The sequence below is a fragment of the Cardiocondyla obscurior genome, linkage group LG15, assembly GCF_019399895.1.
Source record: "Cardiocondyla obscurior isolate alpha-2009 linkage group LG15, Cobs3.1, whole genome shotgun sequence".
NCBI lineage: Eukaryota > Metazoa > Arthropoda > Insecta > Hymenoptera > Formicidae > Cardiocondyla > Cardiocondyla obscurior.
The window spans coordinates 878059-895543 of NC_091878.1; the positions used below are offsets into that span (position 1 = coordinate 878059).

Consider the following 17485-nt stretch of genomic DNA (forward strand, 5'->3'; position numbering starts at 1 on the left):
CGCGCCTTACGAAGCAGGTAGAATGCACACATACGCACGAATACACGGGGCCGAGAATTCTTCCCGTGGCTGGAGGGAAGAGAGCGTCGGTGTGCACTGAAGTGCAGATATAGCGTTTTCAGCGGCGACAGTGGCTAGCGTACGTAACTAATCGGCAGAGACAAGGGATGAGAGAACGGGGGGAGAAAATCAGTCATCGGCAATCCGGCCGGCGCGGTACATACATGAAAACGCGTGAAACTCGATGAACACGACTCTAAAGTCACGTTCGCTAGCTGCCGTCGGCGCAGATAAACGCCATATCTGCTTCCCAGCGTACGCACATACACGCACAGCTAACGCACTCCGATCGGCCGGTTATCGTCGCAGGTAGTAGGTAAAAGAATACTCGGCGCCGTCGCCGCGCGCGCCCGCGAAGTCTACGTGTGCGTGACGCGCACACGTGCATCCGTACGTACCGATGCAAAAAAACACGCCGCGCCAGTTTGCACGTGACGCGCGCAAGTCGAGACTTGCGCTTCTGTAACGCTCGCGCCGATACGGGGAAAAGAATATCCTCCACCGGCGTGTCCCTCGCGCACACACGCGAGCCCTCGGATACAACGCGAGGAACATGCCACGCCAGTTTACACACCGCACACAAAGACACCGGGGGCCCAATCAAGCCTCGCGCATCTGTCTACACGCGTAAAGGAAAAGAACGCTCGCGCACGGGCGTAGAAAAACGCCACGTGCGTGCGTGTGCGTGTCCGTGCGCCGCTTGCACAGGTAAACCGACGAGCGGCACGACATTCGTCGCTCGGAGTGGAGAGGAGAGCCATAGGCCTCAGTGAGGTGGCGTTCACCGCCGTGCGTGCAGCTCCTCGTGGTTTCGTCTCTTCATCTCTTCTTCCCTCCTCCCCCCCTTGCCTCCCCTCCTACCCCTTTTCTCGCGGCGAGGGGACCCAGGTAGAGACGCACGAGGACGAATACCGGGGCCCTCCTGGATCGCCGCGCGTTCGCTCTCTCGCGCGGGTAGCCTTGACGGGCGCCAGCCAGCCTGGACCCCAGCATCCCAGCCCGGTCCAGTGAGCGCACACGTGCGCCATCCGCAGAAGTGTAGTGAGAAGAAACGCGAGTCCGAGGGAACCGAATATCCTGGAACCGCGTAAAGAAGCTGTACCAAAACGGATTTTTTTTATCACGTCCAAAGGATTCATCGCGAGTGGAGCGATCAAGATGGACCGATGATCGCTGGCGACGCCGAGTGCCGGGGCCATGTCGACGACGGACGTGGTCCGCGTGGTTCAGGGAGCCGACAACGACCAGGGGTAAATCTCTCTCTTTCTCTCTTTCTCTCTCTTTCTTTACCGCGTTGATTTCGGAGCCGCGAACCTCGCGGTGAAGGGTCCTTTCTCGAGGAGCCGGTGAAACACGGCGCGTCCAGCGAAGGTTGTTGAACGGAGATTCGTTGCGCCGGCGTACCGCTCCTCGGTACCCCCGGGCTTCCAACTGAGAAAGTCTTCGGAAAATACCAGGATCAGTCCTTTTTCTTCTATCTCGATGAGATATCAGGCGCTCTACCTTTTTCTCTCTGCAATTGTAATTAAATAAAATAGATTAATTACGATAGGAAGATCGACTGGCGTTTGCAAATGATCGAAGAGTAGATTTTTTCGTGGGCGCACCGTGCTTTGCGATTTTTAACGCGAGTTCGGGTAATACACTCGTTTAAGTTTTCAACGTCCGAGTTTACGGAACGCGAACGAGGACCTACGGAATCGTGTTCGGGGCTGGTGCTGATCATGCGTTTCGCGCGACGATTAAATGGAGGATGAGTCGTCAGGTGTGGAATTTTTTTTTTTTACTCGTATAGAAGACGGTAATCCCTTGGGAAAATTGCTCACGATCACCAGGAGACCGCATTCTGACGCGTGAGTCATTTTATTTTGACAGTGGCTGCCCGAGTTATCAAATCGGCTGATAAGAAATCTCGCGTTATCTTCTTTAATTTATCTCATTTTTCCGGGATAATTGACTCGAAAGAGCCATATTCTTCGGTGATATTTGATTTATCGCTCGCGTCTTTTCAATTTGTCATACTGTTATCGATCAGCACTTTTTGCCTATACATTAATCTTCCTCACCTACGTATCGTTTATTTATTTCAAAAATTCAAAAAATCTAAATTAATTATTTTTAATTTTTTTCCTCCTATATAATTATAAAAAAAAATTATTTAAAACACGGTAGAATCTATACATACAGATCTTCAAAGATTATCTTCTCTGTGTCGAATCGTGTCTTCAGTTATTACCAGAATACACGAAATCATAAAGAGATACTTATTATAATTTCGCGCGGATTGATAATCGGGCAATTTTTTATTTTATTTTATTTGTATTTTTTTTTTTTTTTCTTTTCCCGAAGCAAGTCGGATTGCTTCGCCAGTTCGGTCTCTTTTTCCCCGCGTTATGCATGCGGCGTGCGTTCTATCGGCGTCATTCGCGTTGCATTGTACTTTCTACTTATCAGCCATCCGCAGGAGTCGTGCCCGATGAACGTAGACCGGGCGAACACGACTCGGGCACCGTCAAATCGTTGACCGTCGTAGTTGTCGTCGCCGGGAAGAAGTAAGACATTCGCGCGAAACCTGTTTTCAGCATTATCCAAGATTGCTCCGACGCCTAAGTAAAATATCATGTTCGCGCTCTCTCTATCTCTCTTTCCCTCTGCACTGTTCGCCGGGGAGATTATAAATGTATTTATTCTTCCTCGCACTTGCCGCTGCAGGTACGAATCGTTATCCACCGGCGAGTCACAGAACGGACACTAAAAGCAAAATTGTCCTACGGAATATTAATCGGATCACGGTGATAATAAGAGTGAAACCCCCACGGTATCTAGGAATGCCGGCGTATAATTCGGTCCATGTGTAATAATATAATTAGTACGAGCTAATTTCTAAAATAAATCGCGCAAGAAATTGTGAAGAAGTTAACTTTTTATTTTTAAATACGATTATATTTTGTGATTAATAAGTGTAATTTATAATCGTGATAATTGGAAGGGAATTCGAAAGGAATAAATCACACATTACGCATCCTGTTAGAAGAATGACCGTACACATCGGTGGAGTGATAGAAATCGACATTATCGCACTTCATAAATCATGGAATTATGTGAAATCATCTGGGAATGAGAAAGAAACTTTGTCGTTAAAACGCTTAAGCGTTTTCTTTACTCGTCAGTCACTTCAGAAAGCAAGTTTGATTTTTTAATCGCCACAATTATATGAATTTAATTAATTTTCAAGTCTGATTTCTCTAGCAATGTTTGTATTAATAAAAATAACGAAATAAATTAAAGTTTAATAAATTATATATTATAATTTAATTCAAGCCCCTTGAAAAAGAAAAAAGAAAAAAAAAAAAGAAAGAAAAAAGCTGCGTCGCGCTTTCGAGCATCCCGCGGGGTTTCAGCGGCGGATAATTTTCCTCTTACGCGATTCTTCGTGGCGCGACGAGCGTGTAATTAGACACATTCTTGCGTCTTCGGCGTGCACCGCCTAATGCCACTCCGCCGTGTAATTTGCTAATATCGTGGTGGGTTGCACCTGCAATTTTGAACCTCACGTACGCTTGCCACATCGTATACCTTCCATACGAGCCCTTAATTGTTCCAATATATCGAAAATTGCCGGTTCACGCACGGAGGCGGTTTAAACCGCCGAGGGTCTTTCGATATATTCTCATTAGCGACCCACGTTTAATTTCTCGTGGACCCCTACGCGATTAATAAATAGTAATAATAATATAGGAAGAAGGTTCTTTCGCGTAACGTCTTCGGTCAACTTTCCTCGGCCCCGGGATTTAATTTTATTCTTTTTCCCTTCCGTTTCTCGCGTTTTTGAATCTTTCGACTTTGAGGAGCGAGGGAGTGGCAGGTACTTCGAAGTAGCTTCGTCGAAGAAATCGGAGAGGACGGCGACGTGTAAAGACACTGCGAGACCATATTAGTCACGTTTCTCAAAGAGACACGTCGCCGTCTCTTTCCCTCTCTCTCTCTTTCGTACTTTCTCATCTTTCCCGCCGCTCGCTTCGCCAATGTCAATGACTGCTCTCGCGGGGCCCGGCCGCGTGACCCCCCGTGCGAACGAGTCTCGTCTTTCTGCGTCCCGGAATGGCGCTTTCACACGAAGGTGGAAAGAAGCGGGCGAAGTGTGCGCCCGCATAATATTTCGACGTTATATCACGCGAATAATGCGAGCTATATTAGGCGGCGGTATCCCGACACGCGATCTCGTTACGTGTCGCCTTGCGAGATCACCTCGCCGCAAACAGAAGAGTTAACTTTTATTCCGAATCGAGGGAAGCGATGCATTTTGCTGTTTTTTTTTTTTTCTTTTCCATTATTCAAACAAATGTCACGGAATTACATAAGAGAAAAATAAAATTAAAAAAATAATCTAAAATTGAAAGTCTTCGAATAAAATAAAAATAAAATAAAATAAAATAAATAAAAGATGATAAAGCTCGTAATAAAGATCGGACGAGCGAAGGATAATTCAATGAAAGATTGCAGAGCGGCGAGCACGTGTTTGAGCGCAATATTATTTTTATTACCGATTTTATCGGCACCTCGCTTGTTCGGAAAATTAGAGGATGGATATACGACGATTGTACGGAACGCGGAAATCCACGTCCGGTCGACTAGGCCCGTGGACGCGGGTTGCCTGGAGAACGAACCTTAAACCTTAAGGTTGAATAACGGTTCTCCTGGCGCGCGTGCATACCTACCTACCTACCTACCTACCTACCTACCGTGGCGTCTACAGGGGGAGGGATGGGGGACCGATCTCTGAGCGGGCGATGCAACGAAATGTTCCTGATGGCGAACGAGAAAAAGACCGGACCTGTCTGCAGGGTCGACGCACCGAATGTGCGTGACGATATTTTGACGTCTTCAAGGCGAGCTCGACACGTGATTCGCGCTCGATTCCCAGTTGCGCAAGCCAAGTCGCGACGGCGTACAGTATGCGAAATGTAGAAAAGCAAAGCGCTGACCTGCGAGCAAGAAAGAACTCGGGGGGGACACCGTAGAACGGCGGTGAAATAGCAAAGGTTTCCGTTAAGTTAACAAAAGGGAGAATAATTTTAATTAAAAAACTACCTGACAGTAATATTATTTCGCCATTCTTTTTTTAATAGAAATTTAATTTCAGTATCACCGGCTCAATTACTATCAATTAAATACCGATAATTATGAATTAAATATTAAAAAGATTGAGCAATGATTTTATGTTTCGCGCTATTAATTTTAGATTTAAATCGCGAAGATATTGACGTTTTAGGACTTCCCGCAGTTTTTCGTTAAATTAAAGCAGTGCATTTTTTTTTTCTAATTATTGAAATTCTTTTATTTCACACGCGACGCCTCGGTAAATAAAAATGACATCCCAAGCTGCTGAAAAAAACGCTAGGCCAACGAGTAATCACGGCGTTCACGTGTTGGCCAGCTCGCGAAGTTAATCACAACATTCCTGTGGCCCTCCCGGCGATTTAATTAACCCGACAATTTAATGACGGGAATGTCATTGTTCCGCGGAGACGTGGAATGATACACCGCGGCCCGTCAGGCTTCTCCCTGTTTGAAGACAATTATTTTTCTTTATCCTCTTCCGCTCCACATTTCGCCGTGACGCGAACAAAAACGTCCCCGTCATTCTCAAGACACGACATCCAGATATTGACCCCCGCGACCTGATTTCCCCTTTTCGTTGAAACTTCCACCCGTTGGGGTGGCATTAAAATACCTTAGCAGCGAAAAAGAACGGCCGGTCGGCAAGCGAAGCGTTAGCTTGATTTATTACTTTTAGGACTTCGATCGGTTCCCTTCTCGCCTTGCCTGCGCGAAGGATTAAAAAAATCTGGTCGGTGTACCGGCGATTACTAAATGAGTATATACATATATATATGTTTCTCCTTTATCGGACCGATTATCGTGGAGCGCGATCGTGCCGCGACGCGTTCTACGTGTAAGTCAATATAATGTATTGACGGACGCTGATATAACAGGTCGCTTATCGCCCTGATAACCGAAAACTCGTCCAGTCGTTATTTGCTCTCGCCGATACGTCTTTGAGAAACGTGTCGATTAGCGATCGGGCACACTGTTACGGTACAGCATCCTCAATACGAGATCTCGACGATGGACCGGCGATACGAATGCGTTCTCCCACGCAGCTTCCTCTGCAAGTTACGAAGATATGCAAATCATTCGGCGCGTTGCGACACTTGGAACGTTTCGTCAAGATAATTGACCCTCAAATGGCATACTCTTTCTGCCATTTTATTTATTCTTTTTTTTTGTAGACGAATTAAAAAATTTTTTTAAATTTATTTATTTAACGCGCTAGACATAAAAAAAATTTAAAAGAAACAAGAGAATTTTTTTTTTATCTGGATTCTCGTCGCAAACTTGGGACGCGTTTTCTTTCTAGCAAAGATAATTAATCTTTAAATTCTCCGATCGGTCCATCGGCTCGCTTTGACTGAATCGTTGTTAAATTATCACAAAGTACCCGTCAGAGGATTTATACTTGTCACTCGACCGCTGAAAAAGTTGCGATTCGCGCTGGATTTAAATAAAAAGGACTCGGCCGATCTAGCGACCGGAGTCCGGCAATTCCGCGTCGCTGAGTGCTCGTTACCGGTCGCGATGGAAATCGAGTGGAAAGGCCATATTAGGCGCGGTGCAACCGCGTCGTCTACAGCGAGGTATTACTGTCGTCTAATGTACGTCGAGTCACGCCCCCGCTGGCCGGGGGCCTGGGGCCCGAGAAGCGAGCGAAACGAGACGAAGCGTACCGAGAGGCCCCACGGTCGGGCCCCCGCTCGCCGATCGGCGAGATCGCGACGAGCCGAGCACTCGCGAGGTGCTCTTGGCCGACCGGGTCGCGCGTTCCCTTCGCCGAGCAACGATCCGTCAATTGTGCACCGGGACAATGCGCCCGTACGCGCGTACCTTGATAAGCCGCCGATAAGTCGCGGCGATCTTCACTCCGACCGGTCCCCGAAAGTGGTACCCGCGTTTAACAAAGTGGCCCCGAGTACGTTCAAGATTCTGACTGTCATCGGAGCTAAAGTGGCTTCCAGGGTGAACGTGCCTTATGTGTGTATGTGTGCGCGGCGCGGTGACTATGGATGCATTGAGTGAATATTAAACATTCCAGGGGAAATCTCGAAGATGTTAAAGGATGCCGTTAAGACACGTTCTCGTAATAATTTATTTATTCATTTTATTTTATTTTTATTTTTTTATTATTTTTTTTTTTTTTTTTGCGTAATAGATGAGCGTTTTGGTGACGCGGTTACTTTTGCATTTTTTTTAGAGTTCTTTCGATTACGTTTATGTAGACACGCGTGGACGATTAACATAATTTTTTATAGCCATTTTTTAGCCATTGTGTAGATATTTTCAAGCATAATTAGTTCCGTGTAATTGGTTTAAGTACGGCGGTCAATTCCTATCGCCTGTGCTCAGCGAGAAAATCAGAAAAATATATATTCGACGCGAGTTAAATAGGTTGGCGCCGGCTTGATTGCCCGCAACCAGTACGGGCTCATCTTTAAGCCCATCTCATTCCTTAGAAATGGCAGCGAGCAACCGGATGTGCACGCCTATTCGCGTTTAAATCCCGCATTAATGCGGAGTGCTCATATTTTACGCTTTACGCAATCCGACGCATCCTTCTCGATGAAATTTAAATACAGCACCGTTCAGGTTTTTTTTTTTACAATTTAATTTTACTAAAAAGTTTTCATTACGCATAAATGTATAAAAACTCAACCCCGCAGAAAAAAAAATTATTTTTATTAAATATTGATATCCGATCGATTCAGGCGACACAAACGCGATTCATACATTTCTTCTAATTTAAGAAAATTATTTACTTTCCTTCTTTATGTTTCTTAGATAAAGATTTATTAATATAATTGCATTAAATGCCAGGAAATCTTTAAAAAAAAAGTCACGAGTAACCAAGAGAAAAGTTTCTCGCGCGGGACTCACAATCAGACGCAGTTCTCTCGATCGCGATATCTGATTCTGTTCGGGACGTAACTGCACGTTCGGATGCTGCGCGCGATTTTCCCGACTCCGTCGGAGACGGAAGTGGAGGATCGGTCCAGGTGCGCGGCCGCGTGTGCATTCACGCGATCGACAAGACGATCCTCCGTCACCTCGCCTCGTCTTTTATCGCGTCTCCTTTTCAACAAATCAAGTCGAGCCTTTATCGAGTGTCTCTCGCGGTGGAGAGCTAAATTTTCTATGCCGATCGTCGCTCTAAGACCGGCCGGTTTTCAGAAGAAAAAGCTGCTCTGCCGCTATTTGCGAATATTAAACGAGCAGAATAAATCTGGCGCATGCCGTTAATTTCGGTCAATTCTAATCGAATATAGTGATACATGTCAATCATTTTCACAGTTTTAATAGCAGTAGCGAAACAGATTTTTTTTTCCCACCCTTTTTTTTTTTTTCCGAACCCAGAGCGGTTGTTTGGGAAAAGTTGCGCGCGTATCTTCGACGGCGGTAACTCGCTTCGCCGAGTATGGAAATTTTCTTCGCGGGCCGGATAACCACTTATTGGTATTCTACTCCTTCGCCGGTCTATCGCTATTCTCTCGCGCGATTCATTGTTCGTGCCCGATCCGACGCGGGGAACGAGACGGAAGGAGAGAGAACCGGCGGGAGAGAAAAGAGAGGCGGGGGTGAGACGAAAAGGGGGAGTAGGTGAAGTAGACTGTATTTCATTATTGCAACACGTGAAATTGCAGAGCGTTTGGCGAGCGAATTCAGCTCGTGCGCGCGGAATAAATGCCGTAACCGCTCGCGTGTCGTTAAACAAAACGATTAACAAATCCTCCCGGTGGGGAGATTGAAATAAAATAAACGAGACCGAACGGGGAAAAAAAAATCCGAAGACGGGCGCTTTGTCGAAAATTACGCCGCTCGAACGGCGCGCTTTTTCACTCAGCGTGACGCACAATCGATCGCGTTTATAATTAATTGTGATTAATCATTTTAATCTTTCGCGTTAAAATTCAAGATACAAAATGGACGCGTTATTTACATCACAGTTTAATTATTATTTTTATGTTTTATTTAATTTTATTTGATATTGCGCCTACATTAATTAATATAAATGATTTTAATTTGTAATTCTAACATTTTTTTTTTTGGGGGGGAGGGAAGGAAATCATTCTTTTAGAACAAAGAATTCTACACCCCACGCGTCTACCGGGGGGTTGAAGGGTTCAATTTTCCCGACGAAAGTCCAGCGGAACGTCCTCGCGACGTTGTTGGCACCGAACCGAGAGGCGGCTGCCTTTCGTCACGCGCGTCGAATCTTTTTATAACAAAAGGAGCCTAGATACGATCGGTTCGTGAGTCATTATCGCCGTTGGCGCAGTCCGTACGTTCATATTCCGTCGTCGGGAGGTCTTTTTTTTTTCTTTCCGCGCGCCTCGCACGGCGATTTATCACTCTGGTCGATTAAACGCTCGTTGGGAAACTCGTATAAAGTCAGAGAAAAGACAGATTATCTCGTCTCGGGATTTAATATGATCACCTGGCGCACGTTTCGACAGAAAGACGGATATCTACTGGTGACGTCGGTGTTGTCTTTGGAAGGATTCACATCCCGCGGTTCAGGCACGCCGTGGCACGCGATCGGTAAGGTTTTGCAACGAAAAATGAGTAAGAAGATTCGTAAATGCCGGGGGGAGGAGAATTGAATGAAATTTGCGATTAATTGCATAATCGCGGTCGTCAGCTGCGTGACATTTGAAGCAAATGTCTGATTATATAACGCCGAGCGTAAATAAACGCGCGCAGGCTGCGTCTCGCGGTACTTGGCGGGCTTATTTGCGCCGGTAATTAATTATTTATTAATCACGGTTCCACGAATGTTCTATGTAGATCTTGTATTAATGTAAAACGTTTCGATTTTTTTTATTTTTTAGTTTTAGTGTATGTGAAGTGCTACGTTTAGAGACGATTTTTTTTTTAGACCAAAGGTTACAAAGCGTTATTAGACTCGGAAGTTAATTAATTATATTAATTTTTAAAAAAATAATTACAATTGAGTGATCTACGGCATGTTGCAGGTTTACTTACATTTGTATCTTCCGATTAAGCTAGGTTAGGTTATCGTCCTTCCTTCCTTCCTTCCTTCTTTCCTTCTGTGGCAGAATTCTGGATTATCCTGACGTGTTGTAGCACTTTAAATCACTTGACACTCTGCTCTGCTTTTTTTTTTTTACAATTACAATTGCTAACACTATCACTCAACAGACGAACGACCGAAAGAACGACGGTGGATCATCGCGGCGTTTTTTTACGACTGAAATTAAGAAGCGCGACGATCGATTATTTGTTATAAATTAGTGCTCCAGATATTGGTAGCGCTGCTCACTTCCTCCGGGTCTTTCTCCGGGATAGACCAACTTCGTGCCAAGCGAGAAAACTAATCGGCGTCGTGGAAAAGCGGCGACAGTTAACTTCTATATCGCAGTAGTCTTAGACCGTCGAGAGATTATAATTATTATTAATTTTTAGTATCGCCGCGATATTATAATAATTGTTCATTTAATTTTTCCACTGTTCTAAATTTAATTCTTGTCAATGTAGTTTACATTTTTCTTTTTTTCTTACCACGCGAGTCATCGCAATCCGGTGGTCCGTTTCTCGGCTCGGGTGGACAATCGCGACGATTTTTCCGGCCCGCTCGCGCGCGATGGAACGGTTGTTCGTGAACGAAGGCGAGCACACGGCACGTCACGTGCGTCAGTTGCGTGAGTAAGCCCCGGCCATTAAGTCCCGGCGACGAGGAACGAAGCGGCGATCGAGCGCCGATACCTATCCGCGAACTCGTTCGCTTCCGCCTGCGCGACGAGCGGTCGCATTCGCCGACGTAAAGACGAGCGTATTTAACATATGCGCGTTGCACGACGCCCCGTTAATTATCCGCGTTTCTTTCGCGCCACGAGCAGAACAATAATTGAGCGTAACCTCACGGCGCACCCGGCCGTGTAAAATCCGACACTCGTGCGGGGAAACTCGGCTCCCCCTTAATCTTTCTCCAGCCGAGGAAGGTAATTACGATCGAACTAGGCCGACGTTCAAGGTCTCTAGCTTGGGCTATTTAAAAGTATAAATTTATATGTATATATATATTTTTTTTTTTTTAAATAACTCAATCTGCGTCGACATGGAAAGCCCGACGTAAGAGCTGCAACGTGAGACGACTGTCGAGCGCGGGTAGAACGGTGTCTTCATTCGAGGCGATCCATGCTCGAACGTTCTCTTTCGAGGCGCACTTCAAGCGAGTCCTCCCGGCCACGGCATCCGCGGCTGCATCCGCGCGCGACGTTCTCCGCGAGTTTATCGAGTCCGGCCCGACGCCAGGTCTTACATATCCGGCTTTGTGTTTTGCAGGAGACTGAAGGCTGATTTACAGTACCTGAGAAGAAGCGGGCTGCTCAAGGCATCCGCTGGCAGCGAGCTATTGCATCAAGGTCGCAAGTGCGCGCGATGCGGTGCGCCGTTCGGTAGATTTTACAACACCGGCGCGACCTGCGCTCGCTGCAAGCATCGCGTGTGCCGGCAGTGTCGCATCGAAATCAAGAACCACACGGCAGGTGACAGAGAGCTCGAGAGGGTCTGCAGCGTTTGCTACAAAATCGCGTAAGCCTGCCTCCGCTTAACATAACCTAACTCCGGCTTTTTAATCGGTCGATTTAGAGTACCTTCGATTTGCAGGGAGCTGCACGTAGTCACCGGCAAGTGGATGTACGAGAGTTTAATATCCCACGGGCCCATCAACGAGAGAGCAACACGAGACTCAGTGGACAACCCGAGCTGCAGCGTCCGGCGAGCCTGGACGATTAATGGTATGTTCCCGACAATTAATCTTCCGTCGATGACATGGTAGAAAGTTCGAGGAAAAGGAAAATTCGCCTCGAAGCGAGAGTTAATATCCGCAACGAACCGTTAATTAATGTCACAATTACGGCAATTTACACTTCCTATTTATTTCCGCGTCCCGAGACCCAGTCACGGCTACTTCCGGTTTATTTTGCCGCGAGCTGACGGTGAATTCTTTCCTTCTAGGTCCTCCGACGCGCTGGCTGGCCGCGAGAAAGTCTCCGGAGCTGCGAATATACCGCAGCTTGCCGACTCGCCGGCAGGAATATCGAGATCCGCTTGAGGATTCCGGCTTCCACGACAGGACGAAACTCGAGATCTCGCAAAAGGATGATTCAAACCGCGTCGAGGATACTGGTGACTGCTGCCAAGATGTGAACGCGTTAATCAACGAGCGAACGAAACGAGAAAGGTTGGCTTTCAAGTCGGAAGATGAGGTGCCACCGCTGGATGCTGTGAGATCAGGCAGGAAGAGTGAGCACGCGAGTAAGGAGCAGGACGAGAGAGTGTCGCTGATAAAACCACCGAGAATCCTCGCGAGACTTATCTCGCCGGAAGCGAAGCCGAGTCCGAGGCATGGCGAGAGAAAGTCGAATATCCCCATTTTTAGAAGGAGCTCCAGGGAATTCGAGGACATCCGAAGCCCGCAGGAGTCGCCCAAGAGGTCACTCATTCCTCAAAGGTATCACTTCTTTCTTTTTTTTTTTTTTTTCACAGAAAATTTTTTTCACAGACTCCAATTTTAAGTATTTATTTTTAAATAATTCTTGCATATTTAAAATTTATCGAGATAACACATAAAATTAAATTCCATTTAATTGAGCCACGTCATATTGTTCTTTTTCGTTCTCTTACAGGTACAGAGGCAGCACCGACGATCTGCGTCGCAGTCGCGAGGACATTAGCGTGCCGAGTTTGATTCCGAAATTACTATCACCTCGTAATAAAGAGGAGCGACTGAAGCGGCAAGACAGCAAGGACGATATTCGTCACCTAGCAAAGCCCGTGCGGAAGGAGGAGAGCAAGCTCGCCGCCTCGTCGCCTGCCAGCAAGGACGAAGTCTGCAAGTCGGGCATAAGGATTTTTCGCCGTGACAATAGTCGCGAGGACGTGGGCAGGGAACTCGGCGCAAACTCGAGCAGGGAGTCCGCGAAAGGAAGGCAGCAGGAGAGAGCGGAGGTTGTGGGCGACGCGGCGAAACCAAGTACGACGCGGTGTGAGGACAGCAAGGACGATTCCGAAGAATCGTCTAAGAGAGAGGAGGCGACAGCCTCGTTTGCACCGGACTCGCCAGTGTTGGAGCCTCGACCGGACGAGAAGCAGGACGCGAGGGTGATCGACATGATCATCGCGGAGAACAGGACACAGGATGAGCGGGACCAGGACACGACGGTCCCAGGCAACGAAGTGATCGGTGAGAAGCGCCCGCTGGCGACCCAAGGGCCGATCGAGGTGAACGACAAAGAACTCGACGAGGAGGCACGGGACACTGCCGAGCAGTCCCCCGACGTCGGCAGCGACGGTGACGTCACCGGAATCGCCGGCGAAAGAAAGGGCTCGTTGGAGATCGGTTATGGAAAGAGGCTGGACGAGTTCCAAGTGGTCAGTAAGCACACGTCTGTGTTGTCGTGCGTGGGATGAATCCGTGTGTGTATACGCTTGTAGATGGTGTCGGCATCCTTTGCGAAACTTGAGCCCTCAGCTGAATGTATTCGTGACATTTTAGTCCTCACTGTGTAGCATTCGATTTTTCACTAGTTGCACGGAACATTAATTTGTTTTCTGATTTTTAACAATTTTTTATTGATTTTTATTAAAAATTAACTGCACATTCTTTAATTTATGTTTTATCAACTAATGTCTGTTATAATTTCTTTATTATTGATTTTAAATAAAATATTGTCATGCATGGACTCTTGCAGATCCGGCGAAAGTTTTCCAAGGAAGAGTTTTCGAACCCGGACGACACCGACGACACTCCGAACAAACGTTGCTCAAGTGTAAGTTAAATCACGCCAGCAGTTTCTGTTCTAATTACAACAAATTTATTTTAACTCTTATTTTAAAGAAATAAAATATTTATAGATACTTTGAATTAATAATAAAATAATATTAATAACTAGTTAACGTTTAAAATTTTATTTTTAAAGGTATTAATTTTATTTATTTATTTTTTAATTATAAAATTCTTATTGTTTAATATTACGTGACTGTTCTATTATTACTGCATTTACAATGCCGACGTTGCAGAAGTCTGCTCTTTCAATTGAATGTTTATTTTATTAACAGCATCTGTCGCCGGAAGCCAGTCCTTTAAGCACAAGATCATCAAGATACAGTCCTCGGGAGAGCGAGAGCGAACCCACACCTGCGTTACCACGTAAAACTGGAGGAGACTCCTGCTCGGCTTCCCAAAGGATTCGCGACGCTATTACGAGAACTAGAAGAGAATCTAACAGTAGCACTAGATACGAGAGCAGTGGCAGCGAAAGTATCAGGCACGTCCATATTTATTTCAGTGAAATTAAGTGTTATAATAAACTCTTTTTTTATATTTTTAAACACGAAACTATATTTAATTTTAATTTCCTCAAAGGATATTAAATTTTATTTTACGAAACACAAAGTTTTAAATTGTCAAAAATTCCCGAAATTAAACGAAATTTTTCTCTTACCTTATTATTTATTTCTTTACTGTGCAGATTAAGCGAGACCGGGTTGCACGGGTACTCGGAGCTTGCCAGGAAGGTAAAATTCTTCGGAGGAAGCGGTGGCGTGGTCCTATCGGCGATCGGCGGTGACGAAATCGTGCAACGCGACAGTGCAACTAGCGCTGGCGAGGACGAAATCAACGAGGATGGCCACGACAGAGCAGGCACGATTCCTTCCCAAGGAAGGACGATGCTACGCCGAAGAAGGCAGTTCGACCCTCAAGGTAATTCTGCATCTTTTAAAGCTGTTTGGATAATGGATAAATTCAGTTTCTTCGTTAAGAGAAAAAGTTTTAATTCTATTTGCCTCGCTTATCTCAAAGTTATTTGCATTCTTTAAAATTGCTTTAAAGATAATTAATAATAACGAACAGTGTAATTATCGTATGGTAACCAGGTATCGTTTCGCTTTCGCGATTCCTCGGCCGCATTGACCGCCAATAATTATTATAATTGGCAAATCGCGTGCTGACGCGACTCCCAATTAAACTCCCACCGTGCATTTTCGTTCTCTTTTATTGTGACAATCGATCATAATCGATCACGAAGTGCTGCAAGATTTTCTTTCGTAACAAGCGAGGCAGATATGAATTTTTTTTCCATTCGTAATTTGTTTGCGCAGTAGATTGATTAATTAATGATAAAATCACATTTTCACACGAAGAAAATTTACGATCTGGACTTTTACGCGGTGAAAATTTTATGCTAAGAATTATTATGGTGTTTACGTAGCGCTAAGCCACATCGAAATCATAAGTTTTAAATAGCAGACAATGGCTAGCATAGAAATTTAATTAATGCCACAATGATTAATGCCATAATAACTTCGGAATAAAAATTTTACTTCGCGTAATTATCAAATTGGTTAAAAAAATACTTCTCGTTTGCATCCACGATACATTAAACGTATTGCAGTGCATCTGCATATATAAAGAGCGCCATATGGCTACCCGTAACGATAAAGCTCATCGATTATCGAAGCCCTTGGGTGAACTTCCTGGTTCGAGAGCCAGTGCTCCTTCGGGGCCATTCACGTCCCGAAAGTCAAAAAGCACGCGCCGATAAGCTCTCATTCAACCCGGCGTTGCGGCTTTAAGTGTTCCGCGATAGTAAATTATATCTGCTTGAAGTGACGTAGAAAGTATCGACTACAATGCCTCGTAAAACGCCATAATTAATGCGAACGCGCCGGCGAAAGAAAAACGACAGTAACGAGGGAGGAACGAATTCCGTAAAGCGCACGAAGAAACGTTTCGGTCGATTTTGATCTCGAAGAAGCTTTATTCATTGTCCCACAATTTTTTTATTGTCCCCCGACGAGTTTTCAGTTTCGTTTAAATTGTCGGAAGCGTAAAAAAAAAAAGAAAAAAAAAGAAAAAAAAAGTGTTTAACGCGAGAGATTTGGCGGAGGGAATTGTGGAGGGAATTGAGCTTTGATAGCGTACAAAACGATTCGTATCGCCGTCAATCTCCGGTTGATATCTCGAGGAGCGACCCGAGTGACTCATTTTATTTTGCAACTGCAACCTCGCGATTTGTCCCGCGGTGCGTGCCTTCTGCGAACATGGAGCCGTTCAGGATATTCCAGCTGTCAATTACGTTCCTGCTGTCGATGTACTTTCTCGTTTTCTACGTCGGGATCGTCGTGGTTCTGTATTTGCTATGGACGAGAAGCGATTAGCGATCGGAGCCACGATGTGTTTCGTTCGTGTCTTTATTAAATCTTGTAGCGCAGAAACATTTTTCTTTTTTTTTTTTTAATTAACGAGAGTGTGGTAAAAAGTCGAAGAGAGGTACGTTCCATTTGTTTAAGTAAATTAGAGCAACAAGCAAGTTGATGTAGATTCAGTACTTCAATATTAATTAAGCAGCTGCTAATTTGGTCCGAGCTCGTGCTTTTAATATTAATAATAAATAATATTTAATAATCATTAATAATAGTAATAACGTTTGCATAAATATAACAAATAAAACAATCGGAACTTGTTCTAATCAGCTTTTCGACGTTTGGCTCGCTCAAGTGCATCGAGCTTTACCACCAGTCTCGACTTGAAGTCGTTATTACATCCCTTCTCGCCAATTCGTCCATTGTTATCTTCCCCATGTCGTCATGCTATGAATTTATGCCGGCTTATTACGTATAATTCGTCCGTGAATCTCAAGGTCCTCGTCCCAGATAACGTAAAACGAGTAAAGCTTCTTCGCCGTTCATTTTTGCCCGAGTATGATCGTTTTGGCACGGAATCATCCGTACGTGGCGCGGCGATGGCGGGCGAAGCAGCAGGTGAGACGAAGCGAAGCGGGGCTCAGGGAAACAGCATAGGAATAATAGTGTAACAACGTTCCCCGCTGGCATTCTATAGTCCGCTCACCTGCGACGAGAATATACTGGGTGGCGCGAGACCCGCAGAAACGTAAAACAACGCTACCGCTTCTGTTAAAAGTAAGCTTCCCTTTTTTTTTAAAAAAAGAAATAATTCTCAATTTAATACGGCTAGATAAATAGAAAAATTAAAAGTTAAAAGAAATGATTTATTTTACGGAATTAATTTAGGAATTTCTATAAGGATTCTTTTTCGGGACGACTGCGTTTTAATGAGAATTAATAAAAATAAATTAAAATAAAAAAAAATATATAACAGGTTACATTTTGATTAATTTTTTTTTTAAATTGATTCGAATAACATTATAAATATATTCTGATAATTTATATACTTTTACTTACACGTTTTTCTGGTTTTCTTCATAAAGTTCATCGGCGATGCCTTTTTTGGGTGCATCTTTGAAATATCTTTGCAGACCGGCTA

The 17485-nt window shown here is 45.0% G+C and overlaps 1 protein-coding gene across 2 annotated transcripts in view; it reads left to right on the forward strand.

Annotated features, from left to right (window-relative positions):
* LOC139108354 (uncharacterized) overlaps window positions 1–17485 on the forward strand; it is a 42526-nt gene that overhangs the window by 2179 nt on the left and 22862 nt on the right. Inside the window, exons 1-8 of one of the 2 annotated variants that reach the window (XM_070666553.1) lie at window positions 1220–1310; window positions 11479–11727; window positions 11803–11933; window positions 12154–12649; window positions 12825–13569; window positions 13890–13967; window positions 14257–14465; window positions 14670–14902. In XM_070666553.1, coding sequence (XP_070522654.1) covers window positions 1258–1310; window positions 11479–11727; window positions 11803–11933; window positions 12154–12649; window positions 12825–13569; window positions 13890–13967; window positions 14257–14465; window positions 14670–14902 — 2194 coding nt within the window. In that variant the 5' untranslated portion in view covers window positions 1220–1257. Of the gene's footprint in view, window positions 1–1219; window positions 1311–11478; window positions 11728–11802; window positions 11934–12153; window positions 12650–12824; window positions 13570–13889; window positions 13968–14256; window positions 14466–14669; window positions 14903–17485 lie in introns of those variants that run through there. The other variant, XM_070666552.1, reaches the window with a different exon arrangement.